Source organism: Phascolarctos cinereus, unplaced genomic scaffold (assembly GCF_003287225.1).
Source record: "Phascolarctos cinereus isolate Bilbo 61053 unplaced genomic scaffold, phaCin_HiC Scaffold_726;HRSCAF=1367, whole genome shotgun sequence".
NCBI lineage: Eukaryota > Metazoa > Chordata > Mammalia > Diprotodontia > Phascolarctidae > Phascolarctos > Phascolarctos cinereus.
Window position 1 is genome coordinate 218,282,747 of NW_027556098.1, and position 26,607 is coordinate 218,309,353.

At 36.0% G+C, this 26,607-nt stretch overlaps 1 protein-coding gene across 1 annotated transcript in view; it reads right to left on the reverse strand.

Moving 5' to 3' along the window:
- The window catches only part of ERICH2 (glutamate rich 2), a 106,240-nt gene that overhangs the window by 28,897 nt on the left and 50,736 nt on the right, over window positions 1–26,607 (reverse strand). Inside the window, exons 6-9 of the mRNA XM_078146158.1 lie at window positions 19,423–19,456; window positions 19,167–19,215; window positions 18,896–18,932; window positions 5,607–5,701 (exon numbers count right to left, since the gene is read on the reverse strand). Of these exons, the coding sequence (XP_078002284.1) occupies window positions 5,607–5,701; window positions 18,896–18,932; window positions 19,167–19,215; window positions 19,423–19,456 (215 nt within the window). The remainder of the gene's footprint in view (window positions 1–5,606; window positions 5,702–18,895; window positions 18,933–19,166; window positions 19,216–19,422; window positions 19,457–26,607) is intronic.

Sequence of the window (26,607 nt, forward strand, 5' to 3'; positions counted from 1 at the left end):
CTAAGTATGTAATAACATACATTTCCTCCTTATCAGAGTTCCTAGATAGAGTTGTAAATTCCAAGGCTTTTTCCTGGCACCTGTACAGAGGAGTGAATATGTAAATCTAAGGTTCAAAGAGTGAGAAGGAATGTCTCAGGAACCTCCTAACAGGGAGAGATTTGGAGAACCATGCTTCTTAATTATTGAGCCCTTTGGGTAAAAGCCTGGGCAAAGGTCAAACTCTGTCCTGGATCTTAAACCCATATCAGACTCTTAAGATCAGCCCTCAACATCTACCCTGGTACAAAGTAGGTGCAAAAAACTTCATGCAGATTTTCCAGATTTGGGGGTGCCACACCCCTAAACCCCAGGATGTGGAAGGGATAACTATAGTTTTAGGTATAGAAAACTTACTCAAGAAATCTCACAGCAAAAGGAAAATGAGAACCAAGATGATGGCTGGCAATAAGATCACGTGCAAATGTTTCTGTGATGGGGGAAATCAGTGTATGTTGGAAAGCAGAAAGGAAAGCACAGGTAGAAAAGAGGAGATGGAAGAAGCCAGGGGAAATGTGATAATTGAGAGAACAAGACCCTGAAAGGGAAGCATGGAATTGAAAATATGGAGCAGAGAGGTTAGTCTGGTTCCTGACCCATTCTTTGCTGTGTACATGGATCAAAGTGTACTTATCTTTAATTATTATACACTTTAATTTCAATATTATAAAGATTCAATATGAAATTGACATTATATTCATTTCCTTTTTTTCCTTTTCCTTTTTTCCTTATTTTCTTGTACCTAGACATATCTAAAATCAGTTAGCCACTCTGATGGAGGAAGCTGCTTAATTTCATATACAGGCTAATGAATAAGTACCATATATATATTTTTTTGTCCTTAGAAGCATGTATATTTTTAAATCTGTTGCTCAGATCAGAAAAAAAATCCTTCTACCTAATAGTACTTTCAAACAGAATCTTTTTAAATAAAAAATAAATAACAGCTATTAAATTTAAATTTTTACTATTTCTTTGACTAGTTTACCTAATCTTCTCCCTCTACTCCCAAAACCTAAAAACAAATATATGGATTAGATATAATGGAATCCCCTCTTTGACTGGTTTTTCAATATTAGTAATTAATTACATTTCCCCCTACACCTAGTGGATTATGTTCTTCCCACTGCCCAAATCATGATCTCAAGGTAAGTTAGATAATCCGGCATTTAGGAGAGTACATTATTACACTCATTCATGACACTAGGGCACCATTGACTACACAGTGAATTCCTCTTCACAATAATTATGTAGGACATTGTTTCTCATCCCTTTTCATTACATGACATGTCAGAATGACAAACACTTCTTCCATATTTCTCTCCCCAGAGAGATACCCCTGACAAAAGTGGGACAGATCTGTAGAAGTAAATGGATAATATCCCCCTTATTCATCACATCACATTAAAATGTCTAACATCGATGATCCTTTCCCCCTCCCATTCTTAGCACACAGCCTGGATCCGATATCCCTAAGAGACTGAAGGTGCTACTGCTTGAGCACCACCTTCACTGTTCCTCTGTGTCTTATATCCCCTGCTCTTTCTCTTGTCCTTTCTTACAGGAAGAAATAGACCTCTGTCTTTCCCATGTTAAACTCTATACCCACATTCTTTTTTAAAATTCATTTTGTTTTTCTAGTTCCAAATTCTCAATCTCCTAGCACACTTCCTCCTATCAGACAGAAGGGAGAGAGAAAAGAAGGGCATATAATTCCTGTATATCATAAACAAAACCCTGTAAGAAGAGATAGTAAGGTACACCCATTTAAAATAACTCTAGACAGTATGAAATACTTGAGAATATACCTGCCAAACAAACCCAGGAACTGTATGAACAAAATTATAAAAAAAAAAAACTTCCTATAAAAATAAAATAAGATTTAAATAATTGGAGAAATATTCATTGTTCATGGGTAGGCAGGGCCAATGTAAAAAAATGTCAAATTTACCTAATTTACATATTTAATGCCATCATAACTAAATTACCAAAAAATTATTTTACCGAATTAGAAAAACCAGTAACAAAATTCAATAGGAAGAACAAAAAGTCAACAATATCAAAGTAACTAATGAAAAAAAGGTAAAGGAAGGAGGTTTAACACTACCAAATCTTAAACTATATTATATGGCAGTAATTATCAAAACTATCTAGTACTGGCTAAGAAACTGAAATGTAGATCAGTGGAACAGAGTAGACATACAATTTATAACACCAAATAAATATAGTAACCTTGTATTTGACAAGTATAAAGACTTAAGTTTTTGGGACAAGAATTCATTATTTGGTAAAAAAAAAATTTTTGGGAGAACTAGAAAGCTGTCTGGCAGAAATTGGGCATAGATCAATATCTTACGCTATTTACCAAGATAAGGTCAAAATGGATACATGACCAAGATATAAAGGAATATATTACAAAAAAATTTGAAGGACATGAAACATATTACCCATCAGATTTATGGATACATGAACAATTTATGAATAAACAAGAGACAGAGAGCAGTGAGAGCTATAAAATGGATAATTTCCACTACATGAAATTAAAAAGGTTTTGTACAAATAAAACAAATATTACCAAGATCAGAAGCAGAAAATTTGGGACAAAAATTTTTGTAGACAGTTTTTCAGATAAAGGTCTCATATCTCAAGTACATAAAGAACTTTGTCAAAACTACAAGAATACAAGTCATTTCTGAATTGATAAATGGTCAAAGGACATTAATAGGAAACAATTTATAGTCATATGAAAAAATACTCTAAATCATTATTGATTAGCAAAATGCAAATTAGAACCACCTTGAGATATTATTTACACTTACCAGATTGGCTAAGATAACAAACGTTGGAGGGGACGTGGAAAATTTGGGATACTGATTTCCTGTTGGCGGAAGTATGAACTGATTCAATAATTTTGGAGAACAATCTGGAATTATGCCCAAAGAGTTATTAAACTGCATATACCCTTTGACCCAGAAATACCACTATGAGGTCTGTTTCTCTAGATGATTAGGGCAAAAGGAAAAGAACCTATATGTTCTAAAATATCTATAGCAGCTCTCTTTGTGGTGGCAAAGCTCTGGAAAATTCAGGGATGCCCATCAGTTGGGGAATGGCTGAATAAGTTGTAGTATATGATTGTGCTGGACAACTACTTGCTATACAAAATGATAAGCTCAATGATCTTGGAAAAATATGAATTGACTTGCACAAAATAACGAAGAATGAAATGAGCAGGACCAAGAGAACACTGTATATAGTAATAGCAATATTGTTTTAAGAACAACATTGAGTCACTAAGTCATTTTGACTGTTATAAATACCCGAATTAACTACAAAGGACGTATGAAAGAAGATGCTATCTGCATCCAGAGAAAGAACTGATAAATAGCAGCATATATAGAATGATTTTGTGTGTGTGTGTGTGTGTGTGTGTGTGTGTGTGTGTGTCTGTGTGTGCCTGTGTCTGTGTCTAATGGTAGTCATTTCTAGGGTGGAGAGGGATAAGGAAGAAAAAAGAAAAAAAAGAAAGTTACATGATAACTTTATTTTTGTATATTTAAAAGGAATAGTTGTATGTAATAGACTTGCAGTTTCATGTACAATCACCTTTCTGTTCGACTATGTCATGGAAATGCCTGTTTTATTTCTTAAGTTTAGAATATAATAAATGAGATTTAAAAATAAAAAAGAGAGAAAATGTAGGCATAGACAATAATATTTTGAGGTAGAAAGAAGGAAAAATGAAGGAACCTCAACAAATTCTATAAAGTAGTAAAGGAATTCAACAAGCATTTATTAATCATCTATGTACAAGCATGTGTTAGATGCTGGGCATATAAAGACAACAAAATAGCCCCTGACTTCAAGAAGTTTATATTATATTGGATAATTCTAATTCTACTAGTAATAGTAGTAGTTAGCATTCACTTATAAAATTCTTTCTACACACAGGGTGTCCCAAAAGTCTTAGTACAGTGATTAAAACTTAAAACTGCACTAAGATTTTTGGGGCATTCTGTATATTACATACCTTCATTACATCATCTTATTTGGTCTTTATAATACGTCTCAGGCTCAGAAGTTAAGTGACTTTCTATGGCCACACAGTATCTGTTGGATGGCAGGATTTGAACCCAGGTCTTCCTTGATCACAAGATAAGTACTCGACCACATTGTTTCAAGAGTGCAGGTGAAACCAAATGCTGAGAGTGAACAGGGCTGAGTTAGATAGGAAATAAAGTAGGGTTAAGTAGGCTGCTTTGTTTTACAACAAAATGAAGATGCGAATGACAGCGGAGATCAGTAGGCCAAGGAGCAGGGGGGACACATTAGTGACAGGATGAAGGGAAGAGTAGATGCCCATTCAGGCCCACCAGTCCCAATCCCAAATGAGAAGATGTGGTGTTTTCACTAGAAATCAAAGAATCGCAGAATTTTAAAGCTAGACTCCTCTCACTAGGAGCAAAGCAAAGTGCTTCTACTTAGAGTTCAGAGCCAAGGCCTTTCCTGACTTGCAATAATGAGAAGCAGCTGATGTGAGAGCAGGAGCAACACATCCAGAACTTTCAGGGGGAATTTAAAATTGGGATAATTTAAAAGATGGATGACAGTAGTAAATGTCAAGTATTTGTATCCTTAAGGAACAAGCAGATGGACAGGGCTCATCTGCCATTAGACAATAGGCCCAAGGATATAGGCTGGTTTCTGAAAATTCATACATACACACATACACACAGAAACTAGCCTAAATATTTAGATATGTTCTACATGTGTGTATGACATATATCCAAGATGTTCAGATACACAATTCAGGAAATAAAATTTCTTTTACACAAAACAGAACTATGTTTTATCATCATCATCATTATCATCACAGTAGCTGATACATAGCAATTTAAAATTTGGAAAACACATACATTGTTGTTGCTATAAAAAAGAATTAGTTGGGGGTGTGTTACCTTACCCTAAAATAGCCAGAGGAACCAGTTATTACTTAAAATTAGACCTAAAGGGCCTAGAATTTGTGTGTTCTCTAGGTAAAGATACAGTGACAAGCCCTAAAGCCAAGTATCTACTATATAATGAATGGCAAAGACAATAAGGCAAGATGCATCCTGGAAAGAGTTCTGGACATAGAATTTGGAATTTGATCGAACTGTTCTCAAATTCCTCCAATATTTACTAGATGTACAGCAAGAAATAAGTTTCTTGTCCTCTATGAGCATCAGTTTTCTCATCTGTAATATGGATCTGCCTTGGTGGAGGGAGTTTTCACACCAGGAGCACCATACAGAAGAACTCATGCTACTCTACCACCATTGGGATAATAACATCTGTATTTAATTCATGGGACTGTTGTGAACATCAAATGAGATAATGTATGTAGATTTCTTAGCAAAAATATAAATACTATATTATTCAAATTTCATAAGACAAATATGAGACCTACTTTTAATTAGTGATTATACCAAACACTATCTATTAAGACAAGTAAGCCTTCATTCACAGATTTATATGAAGACAGATAATTAATTTAGACACATCTGTAATTGAATGAAAACCGTTACCTGTTTTTTCTCGTAAGAAGGAAGATGAACACAACTTATTGTCTGAATTTGTAAAGAAATCCTTATTTTCACTACTCTTCGAGGAAATTTTCTTCCTAAATATTAAAGTAAATGATGATTAACAGAATATTTTGTGTTTCTTTTATAAGGACTTAACATGGGCAGTGGTTTTTTTAATGATAGGTAGAAAAATACAAATACAATATTCTCATAATAATACTTTGATGGATCAATGATCTCATTGATGGGACTACTACCTCTCCAACTACAACCCATCCAGTATCTACTCAGCCCATGTGACTCCCTTGTACGACTTGCCATACGTCCTCTACAGAAGGTCCACTCAGTGCATCTGACGGTCTGCCTTCCTCCAGCTTGCTTGATAGTCTATGAATGAAATTGGAGGCACATGGGCTATCTATTGGCTATCCCTCCCTCCCGCCGCATGAAGTGATCCACCCTATTTTCTGGTCACAATCTCTCATACATATATTTTTTAAACTACTTCTCCAGTGTGATTCTCCATCAGTAAAGTGCTGTAGCTTACTCATGCCCGTCTCCATAGCCCTCCGTGACTCTATGGGCGACCCGAAACTTGAGTTCTGAAGAGACTGTGGAACTCCACGGCCTGATGTTAAAAAGAACAACCTTTCATTTGCAAAGTCATAAAAAACTCTGTGATTTTCCAAAAATAATCCAGCCAGCTCTCCTTACATTTGACTCCAAGCCCAGCACATTATCTCTGGGCAGATTCTGCTCAAGATGCTTCTTCTAAAGGGTGAATTTTCAGCATGTCCATTAAACTGCACATCACAGTATAGGCAACAGCAATTCTTTATCCCCTTGGCTTTTCCTGTATGGCGAAAACTGAGGCAGAATGCTCTTGACTGACTATGGTTATCGCTTAGAAGGCTCTGCAGTGTTCTGGGGCTTGTAGTAATCAACACAATATAATCCACAAGCAAGAACATCCATCTATATAGAGAGAACATTCATCTCTTCTATTTGGACTTTGTGCTGGACAGTCACCATGACAGTCAAAAATAACTCCAGTGAGCACAGCTGTTTTACATGTCACCCTGGGTATTAAGAATCAGAGGATCACTGAATTAAAAAAAGTGCTATCCCTGATGCAGCAGGTCAAGGAGTCATGGGTGATGCTTGGGAAACACCTTGTTTGAGAAGATATTTTCAGGTGGTACTTCTTTCCACCAAATCAAATACCTTCCTATAATCAAAAAACAAGAAGCACAAGGAGATCTTGTATTATCATGGCAGCCAGACGGTACAGACAATAGAAGACCCGAGTTCACATCTGGCTTTAGACACTTACCAGTGTGTGACCCTGGGCAGGTCACTAACCTCTGTCTGTCTCAGTTTACTCAATTTACATAGAATAGGGATAATAATAGTCCTTGGCTCACAGGTTTGCTGGGAGGATCAAGTGAGAAAATGTTTGTAAAGTCCTTAGCATAGTACCTGGCACATAGTAGGAGCTCAATAAATGTTTGTTCCTTCACCTCCCCCCTCCCACCCTCATCCCTTCAGTCAATTAATTGTGTGATTGTAAAGATATGGTCTACTGGAGAGTATCACTTATGAAAGTCTGCCTCTTCACTTTTCACATCTTTAAATAAGGATGACTTTGATATACATATGTAGGTTAGTATTATAAAGATTTTGTAGCACTGGAAAACAGGGCACACAGGTCAGAAGTTATTAACATTTTTCTTGTCTTTTTTTTGTTAAAGTCCATGATTTTTTTCCAAGTACTTGGTGTTTATATTATAATAGCACCAAACTAATCACTAAAGACAAAAATCACATTTCTATATCATTTTTTGTCACTGTGACAGCATTTCTAGAAATTTTTGAAAGTTCCATAGTGTGGCATGCTAGCTCCTTCAGGTGCCATCCTTATTTGGAAGAGTAAGTTGTGGTTGAAGTGAAGAAAATGGACATATTGGTCTTAAGCCAATATTTCTTTTACAATTTATAAATCATCTGCTAAATGACATACAGAGTGTCCCAAAAGTCTTAGTGCAGTTTTGATCTTTAGGATCTAAAACTGCACTAAGAGTTTTGGGACACCCTGTACTTGTGAACAGAGTTAAATAGTATTTCTACTACCTGAGGATAATATAAAAAATCTTGTTTTTAAAATAAGAAGCTCAAGTAATAAATGTCTAACCTTCATTTTTAGGTCTTAGTTCTGAAAATATTTAATGATGTTAATGGGTATTAAATCTGGCAGTAATGAGAGAAACTCATGTGATATATATTATTCAGGAAAGATAGGCATCCAATGTGACTGGTAAAATAAAAATCAATTTCATAATGCTTTACATTAATCAAATTTCTTTTTCAAGATTAAAAACAAAGACAAATGCTACATGTATGTTTCACAGAAAAATATCACATAAATATTTTAAATTTTTTCATAGTTCTACATCTTTACATTTGATACACCAATCTATAGCACTAACACTTATTTAACCAGTGACTTGAATTGAAAAACTTAGAAATGAAAAGTTTGCTACAATAACCACATAGGCTTCTATCTGTTTCTATATATTTTTCTAATGGATATGCTCCTAAAATAGAGGCACTGTTTATCAACTTAAATATGCACAATAAAGATAATTATGCAGACATTTTATATCTGCCATTTGTGTTGCTATCATGAAAGAAATCATCTATGAAGAAACTGACAGGATTAGAAGTTGGTTAATCACTCAATATTCAATTGCTATCACTGTCAAATTCCAACTGTCTGGCAGAAAAGTAGGAATGGTGTATCCAGAAATAACTTATGATGAGAAAAAGCAAACGGTATCATTAAAACAGATTTTTTAAAAAATAAAACAAAAAAATTCTACTATCCAAAATGTGAAATGAGAGCCTTGGAATTTGCTAGATAGAATTACTAGGTGAAAATCTCTATCTCATATGGTACATCATCTAATCATAGACAAAATGGGCCCCCGTATGATTTTTCCCAATTCAGAAGGCTCTGATACAAGTTATTCCCTTCATACCTCTCTAATAGTGATGCCATCTATTCTTACAGCTTCAGCTATTAATTAATTCTGTATCAGTGCCCCTTAGAATGTAAGCTCCTTGCAAATAGAGATGTTTCATTCTTTATATATCTTCAGTGTCTACCACAATTAATGTCTAATAGTAGGTGCTTAATTTATTGATTGCCTGCCAAGTTTATACCTCTGGCTCTGACCCCTCTCCCCAACTCCAGACTCAAATTTTCAACTGACTGCTGGGCTTCTACTTGGATTTCCCATCAGTACCTCAAATGTCTAAACATTAAACGTGTCTAAAATTGAAATAAATCACCTCTCTCCTTAAATCTGCACTATTTCCCGACTTTCTAATTTTTGGCAATGGTTTCACCATTCTCCCAGTCACCCATCCTCCTAACTTCAGAGCCATTAAAAATTTTTCTCTCTACCTCCCTCCATCCATTCAAATAACTGTTAAGTCCTGTGAATTTTGTCTCTGCAATAAACACTTCTCACATGCAATGACTTTGTAATAAGTCTTCCTTCTTCCAGTTGCTTTCCTCTCCCAAACCACTGTCATGAAATTAATCTTACTAAAGCAAAAGTCCAGCAGTATCACTCCAGTGTGGTAGAACTTGGGTAACTTTCCATTATCTATGGAATAAAATTCAATCTCCTTAGCCTGGCATTCCAGGCCTTCTACAATCTGGATGTAACATGTTAGTGCCTGTCCTAGAGTCAAGAAGACCTGAGTTCAAATCCAGCCTCAGACACTTACTACCCATGTGACCCTGAACAAGTCACTTAACCCTGTTTGCCTCAGTTTCTTCATCTGTAAAATGAATCAGAGAAGGAAATGGCAAACCACTCCAGATATCTTTGCCAAGAAAATCACAAATGGGGTCACAAACAGTCAGACATGACTGAAACAGCAACATAGCTCCCTTAATAGCTACTGGTTCACATACTCACACATTCTGAACTCTTGATAAACTTCACTATTTGCTGTTCTCCAAACCTCTCTTATACACTATCCCACTTGGGCGCCTTTGGCTCACACTATTCTCTGCCCCTAGAATCTCCCATCCCCATTTCCCTTGTTGACATCCTGCCTATCTTTGAAGATATAGACTAAATTATGCCTCTTCCATGAATCTGGTATTGATTCTTCCAGCTCAGCCTGGTTTCTCCTTCATCTGATCTCAAAACTCTTTCTACTCTTCTTCTAACTGGCATTATATTTATCTGGGGCAAGTATGATACCAGTGGAGAGAGTAAGGACTTTGATAACATCACCAAAGCATTTATCTATGTACATATCTTTATTTTCCAAAGAATATTGTAGACTCTTTAGGCACTCTATATAAAGATTAAATATAAATATATATCATCTTTGTACCTCATCCTTAGCACAGTACAGTTGCTTAAAACATATTTGTTCAATAAACAAACAAATAAGCAAATAAATAAATGAATGGCTAAATAAATAAATAAATAAATAAATAAATAAATGTTAAATGAATTCTCTGAGTTCTATTTATACAAAATAGAATCAGACCAGTACAGCTGGGGAAATGTGGTAATGCCTTCAACAGTTCTATGAAAAAACATCCAACAGGCCAACATCATTATGGTCTCAATATGAATTTGGAAGTTTATTATTTGGAACCACTAAGAATTAATTCAATGAGACTGAACAAATCATCAGCTCAAGAGTTATTTAATATGTATCTTTTATCTCCCTATTTCCATAGGTTCTCTTCAGTAGGACCTTACAAAACTATGGACTCTCGGGTACATCTATAAGTTCATCCTCTACCACAACAAACATCTATTGATTTCCAACTAAGTAAGTGGTGCCATTCTAGTCCTACTTAAAGGTAATACCATTACCTAAATCACCCTAGACAAATGTAGGCATTAAATAGAGTTGGGAAGGAAGGCAGTAAAGATATCAGTTATCTACTGAGCAAGCAGATCTATTGAGCATCATAATGCAACTCACAGGGGCAGCTAGGTGGTGCAGTGGATGGAGTGCTGGGCCTGGAGTCAGGAGAAGCTGAGGTCATATCTGACCACAGACACTTACTAGCTGTGACCCTGGGCAAGTCACTTGTTTGCCTCAGTTTCCTCATTTGTAAAAGGAGCTGGAGAAGGAAATAGCAAACTACTCCAGTATGTTTGCCAAGAAAACCCCAAATGGGGTCACGAAGAATCTGGTAAGACTGAAAAAATGAGAGGACAGTAACAACAAAAACCAACTCACTCCCTCCTCTTTATGTGGTTGGAGCTTCCCTAACAAGTCACTCCTCTTTAGGAGTTTGGCTGGTCCTTTCCAAGGAACTCATTCTCCACCTTTTCAAGGTATGGCTTTTCTTTTCAAAGCCTGATATGGCAAAGGGCTGCTGCTGGTGAAAAGACAGCAAGGAGGGAAAATGTCTACCTTTGTTTTCTTAAAGCCTGCTGTTCTCACCAGTTCACAATTTTATTTAGAGAGAATTCTAAAAATCCTGAATTGCCAGGCTCCTAACCATTCAATACTGCTCTTCCACTTTGTCCAACTGTTTCAGAGAAGCTCCCAAGCCCTCAGGTTCAGTCTGAACCAAACATTTCATTTCTCTAGAACAGTTATCTCAAATAGAATACAAATAGTTGAGCATTTGTTAGCTTAAGTAACAAAGTAAAATTTTAAAATAAAGGAAAATACCTTAGGCAAGAGGTAAGCAGGAGGTGAGTAAATGATCTACCATAAGATCAATCCTCTCTTAGGAGAAGAAAAGAGAAAGTAGATACTTGTGTGTGTGTGTGTGTGTGTGTGTGTGTGTGTGTGTAGATTATTTTTTAAATTTTAGTCCTGAATACTAAAACTTGAAAACGTAGTAAAAAAGAAACATATTATAAACTTAAACATTAAAACTTAAATATAAAATAAGAAAAAAATATCAAGTGCACAGCAGAACCTAAGAGAGGATTCAAAATATATAGTAATAAATTTCCATTTCAAGAAAGCCTATATATTAAATACTATACCTTGTATTAAAAGTTGTTCATCTTTTCTTTGCTTCCTTGTAGGTTTTCTTTTGTTCTCTGCTATACACTTTTTACTTTGTTCTTTTTCCTCTCTTCTTCCCTCTCCCTCCCCCCATAATTAAGCATAGATATATTTATATACAAATATTGATATAGACACATATATATACACATCAACATATACTTTCCCTAAGAGATTCTACTCCTAATCTTTGTTTTGTATACTTGTGTGTATTGCTTATTTCCTATTCCTCCTAACTCTTCTACTTTACTTCTGCCCACTATCTTGCCCTGTTATTACTTAACCTACCCCCTCTCTCCAACTATCCCTCCCTTATCCTCCCATTCCCACTAGTCTAAACATCATTCTCTATCCCCCTTTAATCTATTCTCTCACCTTCCCCTCTAAAGACACCTCCCTTAGTCTCTTCTCCCTCCCTATCCCCTTGTTTTATTTCTTTCTAAATTTAGAAGCCTTTTATACTCTTCTGAATGTGCACGCATTGTTCCCTCTTGAACCCTTTCCTGATGAAACTAAGTTTCCAGAACTACCAGCTCTCCTCCCCCCTCTAATTCCTCTGTGTCAGTTTTTCCTCTTGTACCTCATTTGTATAAGATAATTACTCTTTTTAGCCATTCCTGAATGGTTTTACTTTTTGAATTCATATCATGCTTAGGGCTACCCGATCTTTCTTATGAACTACCCAATAACAATCTTAGACATATGTTTTATATTTTACATACATAAAAAGTAGACAGTCTGTCCTTATTGAGTTTCTTGCAATTAGTCTTTGGTACATATCTTATATTTCTCTTGGCTTTTGTATGTCAGATCTTCTATTAAGGTCATACTTTTTTTTTTAATAAAGCTCTAAAAGTCTGCCAATTCATTAAATATCCATTTTTTTTCATTCAAGATTATGTTTAGCTTTGCTGGGTATGAGATTTTTGGCCAGAAGCCCAGTTCTTTTGTTCTTCTATGTATGGTATTCCAAGACCTGTGATCTTTTAGTGTTGCCACTGCTAGTCTTGTGTGATTCTAACTGTGGCACTGCCATATGTAAGTTTGCTTGTAATATTTTATCCTTGAGCTGAGGTGTTTTGGAATTTGACTATAATATTCCTGTGGATTTTCCTCGTAGTATCTCTTTCAGGTGGTGATTGGTGGATTTTTTCTATTTCTACTTTCCCTTCTTGTAACATTTCAGGACAATTTTCTTTCATTATTTCTTGTATTATTGTATCAAGATTCTTTTTTTCTTTTTATCATAGCTTTCAGGTAGTCCAATTATTTTTGTATTCTCTTCTTGTTGTGTTCTTCAGATCAGTTGTTTTTCTTATGAGATGTTTCACCTTCTCTTCTATTTTTTCATTCCTTATATTTTGTCTTATTATTTCTTGGTCTCTTATGACTTTGATGGCTTCCCCTTGCCCAATTCTGATTTTAAAGGAGTCATTTTCTTTCTTAAGGTTCTGGATCTCCTTTTCTAATTGATTGACTTTCTTTTTATAATCTTCTTCTTTTTCTTGGATTATTCTTATTTTTAAAAAATTTTTCCTCAGTCTCTCCCATTTGATTTTTAAAGTCTTTTTTAAGTTCTTCTATGAAATCTTTTTGGACAAGTGACCATTTGACATTACTTTTGGGGTAGAAGAAGATTTCTCTGCTTTATTATCCTCTTCTGAAGATGAACCCTGGTCTTCTCTAATCCCATAGTAACTCTCTATGGTTGGATTCTTTCTCCTTTGCCTAGGCATTTTTTTTTTGGTAGTAGCTTATTTTTTTGTAATCACCTCTAGTCCTGGGGAGTGGAGGATGGGAAAGAAGATAGTCTTGATTCTTCTTTCTAGCCTTTACTTCACTATACCCAAAAGTTGTAGAAAGATATATATTTTTACTTTCTATCATATGGTAACCTTTGTGGGTATAGTGTATAGAAGATAATGAGGGAAGTATTTTATTGGATATCATTTAGAATAAAGTCCTGGGGGCAGCTAGGTGGCGCAGTGGATAGAGCATCAGCCCTGGATTCAGGAGGACCTGAGTTCAAATCCGTGCTCAGACACATAACACTTACTAGCTGTGTGACCCTGGGCAAGTCACTTAACCCCAATGCCTAGGAAGAAGAAGAGGAGGAGGAGGAAGAGGAAGAGGAAGAGGAAGAGGAAGAAGAAGAAGAAGAAAGTCCTATTTTCATGCCTCACTGTACATAGAGGCAAGTCTTGGTTTTCAATGTGTTGGTTAAGTGGAAAGTTCTGACAAGTTCTATCCATTCTGCTCATTAAGACAAGTCTGGAGACAGCCCATGTATGCCTGTTACCTGACAACTAGACTAGCTAAACTGAGAGAATTTTATCACCAAATTGGCCACAGGAACTCAAACGACTAACTACTGAGGTGCAGAGGGATTACAATTTGTTATTTGGGGAGGAAGAATCTGCTCTGACAAAATCAGATCCTTGAAATATTTAACTAGGATGATTATTGTAAGCTACCAGGTCTGAAGACAAGTTAACTACTTAGCTTAAACATCTTAAATGGTCTTACAGTCTTGAAAACAAAGATAGTTTTAAAAATAATTTTATAGATGTTTATGCAATTTTAAAGGAATATTAAGAGATATCTAGATATTTGCAGATATTTATGAATCCATGAAGTGATGAAACACCTAAAAAAAGTTATTCATTTTGTAACATTTTAAAAATGATTTAATTTTTTCCTAATTTAGGCCTAAAGTAGAAAACAAAATCAGTTAAAACTTACTTTTCTGAGGATATCTTAGCTATACTTAGAGAGGATTTTGTTGTTGCCATGTAAGGTTTGCTTGTCAATTCTCGTCTGCTTCCCAAGAGTACTTTACTTAAAGTATTTTCAGCAACAAGATAAAAAATGGTTTGTCATTACTATAGGGATAAATTATGTTATAAAACTATGATTTTATAACTACCCATATTAAACAATTCTCAGTTCTCACAGAAGGAGTTTAATGTTCATCAGCTTTGGTCAGATTGTGTTTTTTATTCTATCTTAAATAGAATTGTAAGACTACCCAAAAGTCAATCAACTAGAAGTCAAAGTATAATGCAGATAATTATGTTAATAAATAACAAGATATATCGATATTTTCATTGCTGCTATCCAAGTTTTAAATTGAAATCTATCTGATTTGGAAATAAATTTAATATGAACTGGAAAAATTTTGTTACTACTTAATCTGAGCCTACAATTCTACATGAAAAGAATTACACAAGACGTAATAATCTAAGATATACCAATTGTGTAAAATTTCTGTAAAATGATGAAATTAATTTTAAAAAATTCTTCATTTCTGGAATAATAAAGTAATAGAGGTTATGAATTACTATATTTGGTCCAGTTTTAGATAGCCACTTAGACCAAACCGTGGCACTTAAAAAGAAAAAACAAACCTCTAACAACCTGCTATTTGATATAGATTGAAAACACTTGCGAGGGTGTTTTTTTGGGGGTAGTGAGACTGGCTTTTTTTTTCAAAGATAATTAACATCTAACTGAACAAAAGAAAAGGGAGATCCTCATTGATTGATAAGCAGGTTTCATTACTGCATGACTTTCCTTGGGAGTTACAAAGCAGAGAAATATTTACTCTATCTTGAAGGTTCTCATGCATTGTTCTAACAGCTGGAATAATCTATAGAATATTCTTTTCACATAGAGTTTATGTAATTAGTTGTACAGCAGCAACCTAGAATGACAGTTAGAAACATTGCTTTGGGGTCTAGAAGATGGGGGTTCAAAGTCTTGCCTTTAACACACACTAGCTGTATGATCCGGGCAAGTCACTTAATGTCTCAACATCCCAGACAACTTGCTAAGATTATAAAAATCACAGAGTTCTATCAGTAGGGTGAATTTCCACATTGATGAAAGAAATAAAATTATTTGTAATCAAGTAATTACTGATTATGAAATACATACATTTTTAAAAAAACTAGTTTTTAATACGTAATTATTAATAGTCTTAGGAGAAATAACCATTTAACACAGAGTTCCATCTCTTACACTTCTGAAATATTCAATAAACTGAATCTTAGAAGCAGTAAGGGCAAAAGGGTTAACGCTCTCATTTTATAGTGATAAAACTCAGGTATAGACAGATTAACTTATTTTGTTTAAGGTCACATACATAGCTAATTAATGGTACAGCCAGGGCTAGAACCCGTGTTTCCTGAATCTCTGTTACACTGGATTATCATGCTGCTTCTTCACATAGTAGCTCCTGAAATAAGATGTTCTAGTTCTAGGAAGAAAGTTACCTTCTTGAAAAATCCTGTTAAATTACATATTTGTTGTTATACAGTTGTTTTAGCTGTGTCTGACTCCTCATGACCCCATTTGGAGTTTTCTTAGCAAAGATTCTGGAGTGGCTTGCCATTTCCTCCTGCACTTCATTTTACAGATGAGGAAATTGAGGCAAACAGGGTAAACTGACTTGCCCAGGATCACACAGCTACTAAGTGTTTGAAGTCAGATTTTAATTCGGGCCTTCTTGACTCAAGGCCTGGTGCTCTATCTACTCAGCCACCTGGCTGCCCCAGAATGCAGAGTTAGAGTTCAACAAATGGAAATGGCGAGTTCATTTCCTCCTATCTTTCCCAATAGCTGAACTGTGTCCTTGGAACAGTAGTCAGACTGCACTTGTGCAGGTGGGCCTGTGGGACCACAAGTGGAATGCTCCTGAAAGCAGCTTGAGTCACCCTTACAATAAGGTAGGCTTACAGAACTGGGTGTGCTCCTGGCCACCACGCTAAGCTTACAATGCCTAATGCAGTCAATGTCACATAAGAACATCCCATCCTGTGGAGAAGTTTACAACAACATGTTGGGAAGGGCAGTGGTCTTTTGCTCTTGGCTCCTATGGGAAACAAACACTTATTTTTCTTAGTGAAACCAACTACAGGCCCATAGATAAATGATCATTTTAGAGGGAACAGTTCACATTTATATGCCACTTTAATGTTTGCACAGTGTTTTCCTTACATTTCCATAAAATAGGTAGTACAAGTTTTTTTCCCCTCATTTTACAGATGAGTAAACTGAGATTCGGAGTGCTTAAATCTCTTGGCAATGGTCCTATAGCTATCAGAAAATCAGAGCTGGGAGCCAAACCCAGATTTCGAACTCCAAGTTCAGCATTCTTTCCATTGTATTATGTTAACTCTCTGCAGACTCTGGAAACACATTTCCAATGCATAGGCCACCAATAACAAGTAAGCCATATTCTCACAGTTTCCTTGCAAATCAATTTGGAATGAAAAAACTTAGTTTTCCACAGAACAGCGTTGTATATGTTCTTTGCAACTTGGGAAGCAGGACAATTGGAATAGGATCAGTATTTTCTCAATTGTCATATTCCCTGGCCCCTCTATCTCATTTGTCACTTCTGACCACCCTCTCCTCCTATGTACTTTGTCATCTCTGAGTCTTCTTGGTATTATTCTCTCTGGGATCTCCTACTTCATCATCCACATCATGTCCCTTAAATTGTCATATGCCCCAAGGCTCTATCTTGGACTTTTTGTCTATTCTTTCTCAACACACTGTCACTTGGTGACCTCATCAGTTTCTATGGATTTAATGATCATCTCTATGCAAATTTTCCCAAGTCTACACACACAACCCTAGTCTCTCTCTTGAAGTCTAGTCATGTATCAACAATTTGCTTTGGCTATTTTGAATTGTATGTCCTGTGGACATCAAAAACTCAACATGTCCAAAACAGAATTCACTGTCTTTTACCCCAAGCCCTCCCCTCTTCCCAACTTTCCCATAATTGTTAAGGACACTAACATCCTCTCGCAGTCACCTAAGCTCACAACCTTGCTATCATCCCGGACTCCTTGCTCACACTTGACCCACAAATACAATCTACTGCCAAGTCCCATCAACATCTCTTCTATACAATGCCTTTCTCTGCACTCATGTTGCCACCCTGCCTGGACTACTGCAATAGCTTCTTTAATTGGCCTCTGACTTATCTCTCCCAACTCCAAACCATCCTCCACACAACTACTAAAGCAATTTCCTAAAGTGTAGGTTTGACTATGTCAAGTGCTGGGGTTGCAAAGGAAGACAAAAACAGTTCCTGAGCTCCAGAGGCTAAAATTTTAATGGGCGAGACAACACTTGGGAGGACTAGGAAAGGCTTCCTACAATAGGTGTAATTTGAGATAAGTCTTAAAAATGTCAGGGAAACAAAGAGGTGGAAGACAGAGAGAGAGAGAGAGAGAGAGACAGAGGGACAGGGACAGAGGCAGAGACAGAGAGAATATTCCAGGCACAGAAGAAATGTAACCTGAGCTATAGCTTCAACACTGAAAAACCCAAAGTATACTTTGCCTAAACATTAATTATAAAAAGTTAAAAGGTAAAATTTATTTTATTTTTTCCACATTGGTTAAAATAAGATCAGTCTGGTATTTGGAAAATTGAAAAAAAGTCAAATGGTAGAATTTATTTTATTTTTATTATTGGTTGAAATAAGATCAGATGGAATTCTACAATAAATAAACACCAGTTAATCAGGAACAGAACCTTATAAAACATGCTGGATACAATGTTTCTAAATGAATAGATCACCATTTCCTTTACAATTTTTCTTCGAAATCAAAATTGGCAGGAAGCATGTATTTTGTTTCCACCTCTATTTTGGTGGCTGAACAGAGATCTGTAATAATTTTAACAAATTGTTCTACTATTATAGCTATTTTCAACATTGTCTCAATTTATTTTGACTAACATTTGGTGGTAATTTTTATTTTGAGAAGCTATAACTAGTAGGGTATTAGTAAATATTAAGTCAATTTTATTTTAAACACCAAAGATTCCCTTACACATACGTCCTGAAAGAATCATGAAATACCAAAAGGGATTGGAGAATGAATAGTAAATGCTATTTTTGTGATAAGTTAAATAAACATAAAAATAATCATAAAATATTCAGCATTATAACATTTACAAGGCTGAAACGAATGTTTTCTCCAATATATATCTTATACAATTTTTATCAATATCTACTTTTCCATTTTTAATGCCCTTCAATCTAAGTAACAATTGTACTAACTGAAGTAAAGGCTAAAGTGCTAATCCATGCATTTCCGGTCTTTCAAATTTAATTGAGTGAGAAATGATTGCATTATCTCGTTTTAATTGCTTAAGAGGCATGTAATAGATCAGCTGCACAACCAAAGACATCTCCTTACCGTGACATTGCTTCAGCTGGTTCAATAACCACTTCTTCTGAAAAACAAGTTAAATAGCCTCAGTATCTTAAATGTTGGTTCCCTTGATGTAAATTCTGATTACCAAACATTTTAGCCTTTATTTTCTGAAATAAAGATACTGTAATAAAGAACTGTATTACTAAAGCTACTTAGTTACATAGCCAGCCATTTTGTGATATTTCTCCTTAATAATTATGATAAACTGATAGTTATTACAAATATATTCTTGTTAAAGTAATGAATTATTTACCATTTGGATCAAGCACCTGCAATTTGCCATAGTGTCTATCCTTTGGTTCCTAAAACAGAAAAAGAGATAAACATTTTCCTCATTATTTCAGTTTGGGATATTTAAAAATATTTACTCAGATCCTTTAAATAAACATTTCTAACAGATAAACTAAAACGCCTTGTTTTAATAAAGTAAAAAACATGCATATGTACACATACATGACCAGATGACCATGAAGCACTCTAAAGAATAGCCTACAAAAGTTTCTTCTTACCTTAGTAGTTTCTGGTCTGTCTAAACAATTCCGCCTAGAAAATAAAATATTTTAAAAGAATATTCCATAATTATCTAGTCATTAGAACATATTTAAAAGGAAAACAAAATATCTTTTTATCTATAAGATACTGAGTATATCCTTATTCATAATAACTTTTATTAGTTTTTTAAAGTTTCCAAAAAAATCTTCACATCCATTAACTCATATAACTCTCACCAGCCATTGGTGTAGACCATACAAGAATTATGATGCCCATTTTACAGATCACAGCATCATTGATTTAGAGTTGGAACGAATCTTAGCATTCAGTCATGTAGCACAACCTATGAGGAGGAGATTAAGGCTCTGCAAGGTTTAAGCATCCTGCTTACTGTCACCCAGCTGATGCCTTTGTAAGGTCTGGCTCTTCCCCCTCCCACTATTATTTCACATTTCTTTGCATGCTGACATGCTATTCTCCACTCCCTCCCTACTCAGTGGGATGTAAACTCCTTCAAGGCAGGGTCCAGAGAGTTTTCATCTTTGTATACTAGTGAGTAACACAATGCCTGTCACACAGGAAAGACTTCATAAATGTTTGCTGAATTGATTTGAATTCATGGTCGGTACTGATTACTTCCAATACAATTATATTAATTTTAGTCTGTTCAAGCTACATCCTCTTGGGTTAAAAATGTTGTAAAATGCCTCAAGAGACACTGATAACCTCTTCAGTGATAAGAAAAGAGCTTCAGCTGAGACTTTGCCTGGAAAAAAGAGACAGAAGGGATAACCTCTAATCTTATCTACCCTTCCTTATGATGTTATACAATGTTGACTCAGCTTATAAACTTTTTGTTGTTTTTCAGTCATGTCCTACTCTCCGTGACCCTATTTGGGCTTTTCTTGGCAAAGATACTGGAGTGGTTTGCCATTTCCTTCTCCAACATATTTTACAGATGAGGAAATTGAAGCAAACAGGGTTAAGTGACTTGTCAAGGGTCACACACCTAGTAAGTGTCTGAGGCTGGATCTGAACCTAGGTCTTCCTGACTCCAGGCCTAATGCTGTGTGTACTGTGCCACCTAGCTGCTCTTCATAAACTTTAAGGCCCTGAGATTTTAACATCCAAAGACAAACAGAAAATCTCCTTTCTTTCCCCCTATGAATTTCCTTTTCCTCTCTTCCCCACTGATTGTAACCTAAAAAAACGTGAGTTCGGCTCATATTCACAATGTTCTTGTATACACCCCCACTGTATTCCCCCAAAGAACAAAGCAGAGAATGTGCTGCCCCTTAATAATGCTATTATAGTATAATATGTACAATTCAATTTGTATAAGTCTTTCCTAGACTTGTAGGAAAAAATTATTACTATATGAACTAGAAGTGGGACTTTTAAAAAAAATCCAATATTCTTTAACCAAGTTAGAAGTAAGCACGTGCAAGAAATATATATTGCTCTCCTCCAGCAAAAATATTTAAGAAAAATAATTCTTGCCTTACACAGGTTTGACAATGTGTTTTAAAAATTATAACTTATTATGAACTTAACATGAATATTTTTTAAAAACAGAGAATTATGACTGAAATGAAGAATTTGTTACCTCTAAAAATACATAAAATATTAACATATTTAATATGGATTATATCAATTACTACATAAAATATATTTCATGTAATTATACACAAATATAAATATAATTATCTTTAATTAATCTATTAATTACTATATGCTAAATATTTAAACATATTTAAATACATATTAAATTTAACATTATAGTAACACAATGGCATACCTAGCTGTGCCCCATGTAAACTTCCTTCTTCTCTTTTGTGTATTTTTAAATGTTTAACTGAGCTTCTTCTCTCCTTTTTCCCTTCTTTTTGTATTGCATTCATCACCCATTAAATTCTCCTAAACATAGTCAAGTAAAACAAATCACATTGGCTACATCTCCAAATCTAGGTCTGTTTTCCACACCTCTTCTCCATCATTCCTCCTCCAAGAAGGGGAAAACACTCTTCATCATCAATCTTCTGAGTCAACAGGATACTTCATCAATTAGAATTTTGAAATTTATCCAAGTTGCTTTCCTTTACATCACTGCAGTCACGTAAACTGTGATCCGTATTTTATTTGCTTCACTCAGCATTGGTTCATTCAAGGCTTCCCACCAGACTTTCAATTTCTTATGGCTCAATAATTTTCATTTTCATTAATGTAGCGTACCACAATTTGTTCAGCCATTCGTCAACTCATAGGTAACCACTTTGTTTCTAGTTTTTTTTTTAACAACAAAAAGTGCTGCTATAAATATTTTTGTACATAGATTCTTTCATCTTTATGGGACATGTGCCTAATAGTGCTATTGCTGAGTTTAGTAACTTTTGGGATAAAGATCTCATTACTTTCCAGAAGAGTTGAACAAATTCCCAGCTTTACCAACAGTTCATTAGTGCCTGTCCTCCTATACCCCTTACAAAAAGTCTTCTTTTGCCATCTTTGCCAATTTGAAGGGTAAAAGAACCTCAGAGTTATTTTAACTTCCATTTCTCTATTTACTGATATGGGGCACTCTTATATGTAGCATTGATAGCCTGCATTTTAAAATTTGAGAATTATCTGTTTGTATCCTTTAATTAGTTATCTCCTGCTAAATGGTTCCTATTATTTTAAATTTGTCTTAATTACCAATATCATTTGGATATTAAGACTTTTATCAGAAAAGTTTACTATGAACATTTTCCCCAATTAACAAGTTTCCCCCTCACATTTTATTGCATTAATTTTGTTTGTGCAAAAGTTTTTCAGTTTTATGTAACCAAAATTGCCCATTTTGTCTTTTATTAGGCAGAAAGGAAACAAACATTAAGCACGATGTGAAAGGCACAGTGCTAAGCACTGGGATACACATACAAAGAGTCCCTGCCCTCAAGGAGCTTCCATTCTAATAAAGGAAAGGAGCTGAGGAGGATGAGGGAAGGACTGGAGAAGAAGGTACCTGGCAAGGAAGCATGATTATGAAATCAGGAAGATGAGGAACAGGGCTTGGAGGAAAATGGAAGCAGGTCAGCCTGGGCCCTTTCACAAAATGGAGTCTGGCCTTATGCAGGGGTGTTCCAAGGTAAGTAGGCTGCAGGGGTGATAGGATGTTCTAAGATGAGCAGGGCCCAGCACTAGGGGAAGTTCAAGGATGAGATTGTAGAAGAGGGATGGTTTTGAAATCCAGAAAGTAAGGGACAGGGTCAGAATCTCTATTCCATGTTTAGTTAAAAATTTTGCTCCTTATAGTTGTGGAATGTATCTTCTTCCCTTATTCTTCAATTTTTTAATGATGTGACCTTCTATAGATACAGGTCATGCATCCATCTGGAGCTCATTATGATATATAATGTGAATGTTGATCTAAACTTAATTTCTGCTAGGCTGCTTTCAAGTTTTCCCAACAGTTTTGGTCAGATAATAAGTGGTCTTTATCTTAGTAGCTGTTATTGTTAGATTTACTTAACATTATGCTACTGTTGTTGAGGTTTAGAGTTGGGAGAGCTGGTTCAGGTGTGAAAGAATTCACTTAGACTTTCTCTGTAGCCATTGGTGATAAGTTCAAGGTGAATGCCAAAAATATTGGAGTGATACCTGAAATGATGAGGAATAGATGTGTGGGTCCTAGTGTGTCCTGAAAGAATTCACTTGGACCACCTTGGGGGAGGACCCATGAGGGCCTGTTCCCTGTGAAGCAGAGCCCCAGTGGGCTCTACACCATGTGGGAGGCAGAGCATAGGCCACAGAGCGGCCCCTGCTTCCCATAGGAGGCAAAGGCAGTTAGCCAGGTCAAAGGTATGGCTTAAATACAATTTTATGGAATAAAAGGAAGGGGACAAGAGAATGGGAGGAGCAAGCACGGCTCCAAAATGCCTGGGATATCAGGTGATAAGCAAAGCCAACAGGGAAGGGGAGGGGAAGAATTGTTCTGGAATCGAGGATGCTTTGTGAAAGCACACAGATAAGTCCAGGTGGGGGCTTCAATGCATAGTCTCCTTTGATCACTTTTCTGGCTGGTCACATCCTGCATTCTCTCTCCTATCTCATGGCCTGCTTGCTCCATCTGCCTCAAGCACTCTTTTCTACCTCATAACTATGTTCAATTGTTTCTGGGCTTTGTTTACCTGATCTGTTCAACTGATCACTTTTTCTGTTTTTCAACCAAATAGTTTTGGTACTTGCTGCTCTGTAGCATGGATTGACACTAGACAACAACCATTCCTATTTTTCCCCCATTACTTTACTTGGCTTTCACATGTTTGTTAATGCCTAGATAGGTACAAGTTAGACTATTTTTGTATTCATTTTTTGGTTTGATGGTTATCCAATTATACTATTTATTTTCCGCCTTGCTTACATTACTCAGTGGTTTGATTGGGGCAAAATCAAGCAGGTAACAAGCATTTAGCAAGTGCTTAATATGTTGTAGGTATTGTGATATGGCTGGGGATACAAATGCAAACAAAAAAGAAAGATGGATCCTACCTTCAAGGGGTTTACATTCTAACAGGGGAAGACAACCATAAATGCTTGCAACATCTTTTTCTTATACGGCAAAAAGCTCATGTGTTTTTCTTTCTTTCTTCTTTTTTCTTTTTTTAGTGAGGTAATCAAGGTTAAGTGACTTGCCCAGGGACATATAGCTAGTAAGTGTCAAGTGTCTGAGGCTGGATTTGAACTCAGGTCCTCCTGACTCCAGGGCCAGAGCTCTATCCACTGCGCCCTCATATGTTTTTCCTAAACCATGACCTATACCCACATGTCATCTTAAACATTTTTCCCTAAAAATCCAGGACTTTTTGGAATGTAAAATTCAGAACCTAAGCTGCATGTCACCTATAGGTAATTTTGTTATTTCCTTTTAAATTCTTCCCACAAATTTCTCTAAACAATCTCTCTCTTTCATCCTTCCTAGTCTACAGGTTAGTGTTACATGGATGACTTCTAAGTCTATATTTCTAGCCCCAACTTCTCTACCTCCAGATCTACATTTCCATCTGCCTCCTGTACTTCACCTGGGTGCCGTGTAGCACTTCAAATTTAACACACTTAAAACTGGATTCATGATCATCAACCTTTGCAAATTTGCTCTGCCTTTTTTTCCCCATGTCTCTGTTAATGTCACCACCATCCTCCAGTCAGGAAGCTATGGAGTCAATTTTGACTCTTTTCTCTCCATTTTTCCTGAAACTAAATGCGTTCTCCTGTACCATGAATGCTACTTCCTTACTCTCGTTGTTGTTTTTCAATCATTTCAGTCAGGTCCAACTCTCTGTAACTCCATTTGGGGCTTTCTTGGCAAAGATACTAGAGTTGTTTGCCATTTCGTCCTCCAGCACATTTTACAGATGAGGAACTGCGACACGCAGGGCTAAGTGACTTGCCCAGGGTCATACAGCTACTAAGTGTCTGAGGCCAGATTTGAAATCAGGAATTTGAGTCTTCCTGACTTTGGACCTGGCACTCTAGCTGCTAGACAAACTTTGGATTCAGTCAAAGGGCCACACTTGAGGACCTAGAAGGCTACCTGTGGCCTTGAGGCCTCAGGTTTCCTACCCCTGGCCCATTTTATGCTACTTCTATACTCTCAGAGTCATTGCCTACTACTGAGTTCAAGAACTCATTATCTGTGGCCTAGGCTAGGATCTTGACCCTTGACTTCCAGTGTGTCTTCATTTCAATCCATCCTATATACTAAGGCCAGAATTATCTTATTAAAGCACAGATTTGATTTTGATACTCTCTTGCTTAAAAATCTTTAATGCCTCCTCATTGTCTGTAAGATGAGAGTCCAAAGGCCTTCACTTGCTATTTAAGGTCCTTCAGAATCTGTCCTAAATCTATCACACAGGACTGATGTGAACAAAGTGCTTTGTAACTCTTAAAGTTTTATCACAATATTACTTTTTCTATATTCTTTTCCACTTCTCCCATTCATGCATTATGTTCCAACCAAACTGGACTACTTGCTCCCCAAACACTCATGACTTTGTTCATTGTTATTCCCTATGCTCAGAACCTCCTTTCTCCCTGTTTCCACCTTTCCAAACTGTACCCATCCCTTTAAGTCTCGCTCCAATGTCATCTACTCCAAGAAGCCTTTCCTGATCTGCCCAGCAGAAAATGACCTCTCAGAAGCCCTACAATAATCTGGAATGTGCTGGTAGCATATATCACATTCTGTTCTGTGTCATAGTTAGATGTATAAATGGAATCTCCCTTATAACAGTGTAAACCAGTAATGTCAAACTCAAACAGAAATGAATACCACCGAACCACATATAAGGATTCCAACAGGCCACATATTGTCATCTGGTTCAATGACCTCAAGGCTGCCAGGATACATGTTTGATACCTCTGGTGTAAACCTACTCAGGCAGGGATCGTGTTCCATTCAGCTTTGTAGCCTTCACAGGAGATGGTACATAAGAGGAGCTTGATAAGTGTTTTTGAAATAAACTAAGTTTCAGGGAAAAAAATCTGGGCATTTGAACAAGTGACAATCTATTCTTTAGGTCATATGATTTATCCCACAGATTCTCTTTGTGAAATTTAATTTGTCTTTAATGAATTTTTAGGTAGATAACCACCCATAGAAATGAGCTGAATTCTAGAGAGAAAACCGGGGGGCTAAATGTGGTAGCTGCTAAATCTTGTATGGTCCTGATTGTGGCCACACAGTATATGAATGGTTTCTTCCTGACTGCTTGAAGTATTTTCTCTATGACCTGGTGGCTCTGGAATTTGGTTATAATATTATAGGGAGTTTTCATTTTGGTATCTATTTCTTTCAGGTGGTGATTGGTGGAGTCTTAATTTCTACTAACCTGCTGGTTCTAGGATATTGGGGAAGTTTTTGTTTACAATTCCTTGAAATATGATGTATTGACTTTTTTTGATTTTGGCTTTTGGGGAATCCAATAACTCAAATTATCTCTGCTTAATCTATTTTTCAGGTCAGTTGTTTTTCCAATGAGATATTTCACATTTTCTTCTATTTTTTTCATTCTTTTAACTTTATTTTATTGTTGCTTCATGTTTCATGGAGTCATTAGCTTCCACTTGCCCAATTCTAATTTTTAAGGAATTCTTTTCTTCAGTGAGCTTTTGTACCACTTTTTCCATTTGGCCAATTCTGCTTTTAAAGCATTTGTTTT